Here is an 8,349-nt window from a genome sequence, read left to right as displayed (position 1 = left end):
CCAATTTGTTTATGATACTGATGTCCAGTCTGACAGCTAAATGTTGCTGCTTTTTAAAAATACAAGTAGGATATTCCATAAACTACATAGTAAAAGGGAAACCATAATATGGTATCAGCCTATCTATACAGTGAGGGGAAAAAGTATTTGATCCCATGCTGATTTTGTACGTTTGCCCACGGACAAAGAAATGAGCAGTCTTTAATTTTAATGGTAGGTTTATTTGAACAGTGAGAGACAGAATAACAACAAAAAAATGCAGAAAAACACATATCAAAAATGTTATAAATTGATTTGCATTTTAATGAGGGAAATAAGTATTTGACCCCCTCTCAATCAGAGACCTACACAAGGCTGGAATGGGCTACAAGACCATCTCCAAGCAGCTTGGTGAGAAGTTGACAACAGTTGGTGCGATTATTCGCAAGCGGAAGAAACACAAAAGAACTGTCAATCTCCCTCGGCCTGGGGCTCCATGTAAGATCTCACCTTGTGGAGTTGCAATGATCATGAGAACGGTGAGGAATCAGCCCAGACCTACACGGGAGGATCTTGTCAATGATCTCAAGGCAGCTGGGACCATAGTCACCAAGAAAACAATTGGTAACACACTACGCCGTGAAGGACTGAAATCCTGCAGCACCCGCAAGGTCCCCCTGCTCAAGAAATCACATATACATGCCCGTCTGAAGTTTGCCAATGAACATCTGAATGATTCAGAGGACAACTGGGTGAAAGTGTTGCGGTCAGATGAGACCAAAATGGAACTCTTTGGCATCAACTCAACTCGCATGTTTGGAGGAGGAGGAATGCTGCCTATGACCCCAAGAACACCATCCCCACCATCAAACATGGAGGTGGAAACATTATGCTTTGGGGGTGTTTTTCTGCTAAGGGGACAGGACAACTTCACTGCATCAAAGGGACGATGGACGGGGCCATGTACCGTCAAATCTTGGTTGAGAACCTCCTTCCCTTAGCTAGGGCATTGAAAATGGGTCGTGGATGGGCATTCCAGCATGACAGTGACCCAAAACACACGGCCAAGGCAACAAAGGAGTGGCTCAAGAAGAAGCACATTAAGGTCCTGGAGTGACCTAGCCAGTCTCCAGACCTTAATCCCATAGAAAATCTGTGGAGGGAGCTGAAGTTTCGAGTTGCCAAATGTCAGCCTCGAAACCTTAATGACCTGGAGAAGATCTGCAAAGAGGAGTGGGACAAAATCCCTCCTGAGATGTGTGCAAACCTGGTGGCCAACTACAAGAAACGTCTGACCTCTGTGATTGCCAACAAGGGTTTTGCCACCAAGTACTAAGTCATGTTTTGCAGAGGGGTCAAATACTTATTTCCCTCATTAAAATGCAAATCATTTTATAACATTTTTGACATGCTTTTTTCTGGATTTTTTTGTTGTTATTCTGTCTCTCACTGTTCAAATAAACCTACCAATAAAATGATAGACTGCTAATTTCTTTGTCATTGGGCAAAACTACAAAATCAGCAGGGGATCAAATACTTTTTTCCTCCACTGTATGTTTAATAAATTGCTCTTATTGAAAGTTTTGGCCAAATTGGATGAAAATCTGCCAACGTATAATTATTTTCCAGAGAATTAAAACCAGATGAAATTAAACAGAAGGAGTCATGATTTGGCTTGAATCTGTGTTTTGATATGACAATTAAACATGTTTTCCATGGTTCTAGGATTGTAACACCAGGCTGACAATGACCTAGTTCTTTCTCAAAATTATAAATGTATCATGTAAGCATGTCATGGGAGTGCATTTGTTTTACATAATACTGAAAGACTTTTGGAAGGTTTGTTCGTTGTAGTCTATCAAATTAGGTCTACTTCACTGGTTGGAACGTTCCCACACAGCATCATAGACAGGCTGTGCAGAAACTCTTATGAGATGTTAATGACCAATTTTCAGTGAAAATACAATTCAGAGGAAACTAACGTTGGTAGATGTTGGCGAGGCAATCTGATTAACAGGGTGAGCTGCAGGACGCTGGCAGAGCACACAGAAAACTAAATTGTCCAGCCCACTGTTTGGGCAAGCCATCCCGAGGTCCTGCTGATAGAGACAGATGAATTACAACACGTAGTGTGAGGATGCTGTTCTCTGATGTAGCATCACCCTTATAATATACAAGAATGCTGTCAAATAGCAATAGTTCAACAGAACTATACTGTTTTACAGCCCTCTTCGTTCAACACCAAAGGACCTGATGGTGCAGTGGTTTGGACGCAGGTTTGTGTCCCGGTCGGCTACCCAACAAAATTGCTGTGTTGTTATCAGAAGTGGGATGATGTCGTTGTCCGCTTCCTAGGGGATAGTGTTGCATCCCACCTAGTTTAGAGCTTCCGACAGCTAGGCATAGTGGCTCAGGTATTGGATGAACAAGGGTTAGTTTGAGTCAAGCTTGGTCTACCCCTGAAGACGCTGGAGTATCATTACTGAAAGTACTGTAGGTGTGTGAGACAGAGTCAAGTGAAAGTAATCTGACATCCCTCTACAAATATTCTCCCATGAATGCTTCTGTTGTATGACTGGTGGGATTCATCTTCAAACCTACTGAGGCCCTGTTCAAATACTTTGAAAAAGCATCCTTCCTTATTCCCTTCCTTGAAGTAAGCTAATCAGTGATGGAATATAATCAGATATAATTGGACTGGTAAAAGCTTTAGTAGGTTGAGGTACTTTATTTACTGCCAGATGACAAACATATTATGTGGTGGGATGAACTAAACCTTCTCTGCCTACTGGTTGAAAATGAAAATAAAACTGCAGTGTAAAATGTTGTACTTTGTTGAGAAGGAGGAGAGGAATGGAGACTTTGATCAAGGGAGAAGGAAAGTGAGTCCCTTGAGAGGATAAAAACGAGATGTATGTTAGGAGAAGTACACTGTTATCACATGGAGACATATTTTTGGAATATGGTGGAATTATGGAGGGAAAGAGAGGTGTCGGATGAAGAGAGTGAGGGTGGCAGAGGGTGAGATTGAATCTGATGGTGAAAAAAAGGGAGATGGTAGGTCGAAGAAGGCTGGTGGCAAGTGAAAACAGAGTGAGCCATACACTGGATCCAGTTCTGGAGATGAAATGGAAGTGAGTAGTAGATCTGCGCCAGCACAGAAGGATAGGCCTATGAGTGACATATGCTTCAGTTAGATTGGCTTCTTAAAGTTTATATCAATGGTTATCAACCACGGCGATGGAACATAAGTCACAGAAAATAGAGTTTCTGGTGGCAGCTGCATTGAAATATTTGGGTGTAGGAGAATTTACTTCAGAAGAGTTACAGGGTGTGTTGAGTGGTGGTGTCCAGATAGGGTTTTAAATATTGGAATTGGGTGTTGGGTTTATAATGGTTAGATTACAGTTTTTTCTTCATATTATTGTATTTAATTTTGTTCCGAAAAGTATAAGGGATTTAGACCCGAGCGTAGTTAGTGGCAGTATTGCAACATAAATATGAATGATGTCAACCGCCGTTAAACCACACCGAAGAAGAAGAACGAGTTGAGGACTCAAGGGCGTGAGGAATCTCCACAGATAGAACAATGAGACAGATATTTCACCGGATGTATAAATGTGAAGCATCCGGTTGGCGTTTCCACTCACTGCCAAATATGGTGACGAGAGGAAGCTTAGCGGCCGGCAGTGGGAGAAGATTGGACTTTGGCCGAGATTCTGCAAATTTTCTCATCGCTGAAACATTTTATCTCCATACAGGTTTCTGTTTCCAAAACTAGAATCTGTAGACTTTACCCTTTGCCAAAGTAAAAAAAAAGAAGCATTGTTTAGGAGCGCAAGGGCGAATGGATCTCACTGGCTCGTGCTTTGCTCCCACCTCCTTGCTTGTTCGACCCACTATGATTCGTTCATCTGCTCCCATTGGAAACGACAGACTGTGGTCTATCTTGGGTTAGTTATAAGAATCATTGATATCTCTGAAACGCGTCTGAAAATACGCTCAGTTCCTGCCTGGCAAGGCCTACATTAATCCGGTTATTGCTGTACAAATTGGGAGAAGTAAACCCTCACAATGCTGAGCACAGTTAGCCGGCAACTTAAAAGCCACCCAGCAGTAAGTACATGTGAAATCGGGGAGTTTGCTAAATCGTATAGATTATTTGGGGGGGGGGATTTGCGTCGTGCTAACGTTAACTTCGAAGCTAACCACATTCGATTTTTAATACGTTACTCGTTTCCCCCAAATGTCGCCTTTTTGTCATGTATTGTTTCGTGTTTGGAAAAAGACAAGATTGAATATAACGATATGGTGTTTACTGCATTGATCGTTGATTGACAAGTGGTGGCATTTACCACAGACCTAAACGGCCCTGTTTGCTAACTAGTTAGCTAGTTGGCGCCAGTGTGGGTTATGTACTTGAAAGGGCAAGGTCTTTAAAATAATTGAATGTATAGTTACTATTATTTAAACTTTTTAAGTGGCTGTCCAAGGGAGGGAGCGAGCGTGTTTAGCTAGATGGTTAGTTGCTGGAATTGTGACCTGCCAAAAAAGGCCTCAACTCAGTCAAGGACGAGGCGGTTAACCGAGGACATAACGTTAGTATACCAGTGTCACAGAACGACCTAGTGTAGTGGCCCTTTCTTGAAAAAGGTTAACTAGCTATGAAAGTACTTTTTATTTGGTGGAAATCGGGTAACTGTGGTCTCGGGACTTTGGCGAAAGTATTTTTTGGGGGAGGAAAGCAATCCAGTTTACTAAATATTTTTTATAGACGACCCTCCTCGGTCCTGCCATTATGCTCCTGAAGTTGCCGGAAATAGGCTACACCAGTGGCCGGGAGTCTTTTTCATGTGGAGTGCCAATTTACAATTTATCTAACCAGTTATGTTTTTCATCAAATCAAAATCAAATATATTTATATAGCCCTTCTTACATCAGCTGATATCTCAAAGTGCTGTACAGAAACCCAGCCTAAAACCCCAAACAGCAAGCAATGCAGGTGTAGAAGCACGGTGGCTAGGAAAAACTCCCTAGAAAGGCCGAAACCTAGAGAGGAACCAGGCTATGAGGGGAGGCCAGTCCTCTTCTGGCTGTGCCGGGTGGAGATTATAACAGAACATGGCCAAGATGTTAAAATGTTCATAAATGACCAGCATGGTCAAATAATAGTAATCATAGTGAACAGGTCAGGGTTCCATAGCCGCAGGCAGAACAGTTGAAACTGGAGCAGCAGCACGGCCAGGTGAACTGGGGACAACAAGGAGTTATCATGCCAGGTGGTCCTGAGGCATGGTCCTAGGGCTCAGGTCCTCCGGGGGAGAGCGAGAGAGAAAGAAAGAAAGAATTAGAGAGAGCATACTTAAATTCACACAGGACACTGGATAAGACAGGAGAAATACTCCAGATATAACAGACTGACCCTAGCCCCCCGACACAAACTACTGCAGCATAAATACTGGAGGCTGAGACAGGAGGGGTCAGGAGACACTGTGGCCCCGTCCGCTGATACCCCCGGACAAGGCCAAACAGGCAGGATATAACCCCACCCACTTTGCCACTTCATGCACATTTTCGTGGAACAGTTTAATTTCCATTACAATAATGTATTTTTTAGTATTGCCAACTTGGTAAAAAGAATCAATGTAAAGCCAACAAATAACATTGCAAGTAAATAATATCCTGATAAAAATAAATATCCTATAAATAACATTGGCTATGCATGGAGGTTTGTTCATTTCATGTTCTTCAATAGTTAATCTCTCTACTCCATCTGCAACGAACTTGAAACATTGTATTAACTGGGTCTGGCCCACAGTTTGCACTGGCAACTGTATCAACTCTTATTGGTCCTCAGAGTTTAATGAGCCACTGGACCAGAGCATTACTTTTATATTTTCATGCTGAGGCTCGGTGGTTATCGTAAGTGAGCAAGCTGGAAAGATTCTTTGAATACAGTGAGGAACTATTGTCATTCTCAATGGATGTAAAGTAAAGACTGACTTGCTGTTTGAGGAAGAAGAAAAATACTTTGAGGAGCTCCACAGCTCATTAGTGGTGGTGAGTTAAGACCATCAGTAATACTATCGGACATCCCCAAATGGGCACATTCATACATTTGCGTGTAGGCCAGATAGCCTAGATTTACTTCTGTGTAATCAGGTGTGCCTCCTTACTCAACATCGACAGGAGCGCTCCGAACAAAATACAATGACTAAATTGACAAAACTTGTAAATGGAATGAAATAAGTGTAGCATAAATTGTGAGCTCTGCAAATGTGTCCGCTCCGACAATGAGAATAATAATAATAATATATAGAATTAGCATAAATTACTGTAAACAAACGTATCTTAGAAATGGTGGGAATGAACCGTATATGTACCACTGGTCATGTATGTAATGGTGACTTGATGGACACCATTACAAACCAATTCACACAATGAATTTATGAAACAATGAATGCACACGAATTGGCGGGAGAGAGCAGATTCTGGAGAGATGCAAACGTTGTACATCTAAGCCACACTTACCTTCTTCACGCAACATTTTTTAATTATACCTAAGACACATTTTCTTCACACACACTGTAGGCCTAAGGAATACTCTCACAATCAGCTTCAGGTCCAAAGCAGTAGTCATTTATGGAAAACCAATGGAATTTCACTTGTTTTCAAAATGTTCTCAAATACCCTCACGGCACCCTTGCGTTGCCGATGCTCATCTTAGTATGATGGACTGTGCCATCCCCAGCGGCCTCCGCAATGGATTAGTCCACTGAGACGGGCACGAATCAGACAGGAGTCTACTGTGCCATGAAAAATAAAAAATGTATCGACCAAACAATCGCTCAGTTGACTGAATGGGGTCAGCCCTATGATAGCCATATTTCCCTTGATTGCCACCTTACCCTGTCCTCTATTGTTCCCCCTAACTCTTTTCTATTCCCTCCAGCTGGTCCCCCTCTTCATCTTCATCGGTGGTGGGACGGTTATGTCTGGGGCGTATCTCTTGCGCCTGGCAATGGGACCCCATGTCAGGTAAGGGTCCTTGTAAAACACGCCACTAATAAGGCTCCAGTCCAAATGGAAACCGTCTGAAATGAGAACCGCATAGGAACTGGATTGACCTTGAGTGTTTTGATGTAACTTTAGCAAAAGTTAGTCGTAAGTCAGACACCGGTGTCAATTTCAATGTGCAAGACGGGTATATTGCTATTAGTTAAACTTTTCATTTCAATATGTATGTTGTCTGTAGTTGGAATCGTAATGGCAACCCCGAGCCATGGAACAAGACGGAACCCACACATCAGCACAAGGTAGGTCAATCACTTGCAGGATGATCCGTTATGTCTGGATAAATATATCACAATGGTCAGTGCATTAAACTTGGTCCCTGCTGCACATGGTAGTGAGCAGAGGTTGTACAGCGCAGTGAGGGAACATGTTAATGTAGTGGCTTGAGCCAAAAATGTCATTGAGCTGTCGTCTGATTCCACTCATCCCATAGTTTAATTAATTATACACTATAATCCTGTTAGTTTAGTAAGTCATCTGATCAGCCAATCTAATTGTCAGTCACAACAACAAAGCAAGTTTGACACTGACTGAATAACAAACCTGGGAATGATTCAGAAAGTAAAGGCAGATTTTTGCTTAGAATATCTACTGTTATTCATCAATATTTAATCTCTGATGGTCTTTTCCTTAATCTTTATTGTTCTTTCATTTCATTCATAGTTTTACTCGGTGAACATGGACTACAGCAAGCTGAAGAAAGAGGGTCCTGACTTCTAAACTCTTCTGCTGGACCAAAGGCTTGAGGAAAGAAATGACTTATTCTAACACTGATGTCCCTTACACCTGTAACTTGAAACCAGTGGATGCAAAGAGGCTAAACCGCACAAGTTCCGTCCCCTTTGACCTTTTAACCATCTCTTTTTTCCCCCTCATACCTCATGGTTGTGCAGCAATAAAGTTAAGGAGTATTTTCTCCTGTGTACAGAGAAAATGATGTCTGTATTTCTTTGTAGTCGGTGTTAAGGCGTTCAGGACTGATTTTAATCCTAAAACATAATATTCTGGTACCACATTATAGGTTTGTTGTGGTTTGAAATAATGAAGTTAGTCATTTGTTTCCCCACACTGACTTGACTCAATATTTTGCTCTTGGTTTTTGCCTCATGCCACCTTTTGTCTTCCTTGCCCTCCTTTTCCACCTGGCGGCTTTGTCTGCATACATGTATATCATAATACGCTTGACTATGGTCCAGTGTAATTTACAGTATGACAACATGCTCGGTACTGCATATGCTCACCCACAAGTTATCAGATGAGCCGTTGATAGATCTTCACATGGTCTGACCATCTGTT

The 8,349-nt window shown here is 42.0% G+C and overlaps 1 protein-coding gene across 1 annotated transcript; it reads left to right on the top strand.

The window, feature by feature from the left end:
- Nucleotides 1-3,964: 3,964 nt before the first annotated feature.
- On the top strand, nt 3,965-7,983 carry ndua4 (NADH dehydrogenase 1 alpha subcomplex subunit 4; the record flags this gene model as incomplete). The annotated part of the gene is given in 4 exon segments (NM_001146612.1): nt 3,965-4,095; nt 6,932-7,017; nt 7,235-7,295; nt 7,717-7,983. Coding segments are annotated over 4 exon segments (246 nt in total). The 3' UTR covers nt 7,774-7,983.
- Between the last annotated feature and the right edge of the window lie 366 nt (nt 7,984-8,349).

Source organism: Salmo salar, chromosome 06, assembly GCF_965601325.2.
Source record: "Salmo salar chromosome 06, fSalSal1, whole genome shotgun sequence".
NCBI classification, from domain to species: domain Eukaryota; kingdom Metazoa; phylum Chordata; class Actinopteri; order Salmoniformes; family Salmonidae; genus Salmo; species Salmo salar.
This window is presented reverse-complemented; position numbering and strand designations above follow the sequence as displayed.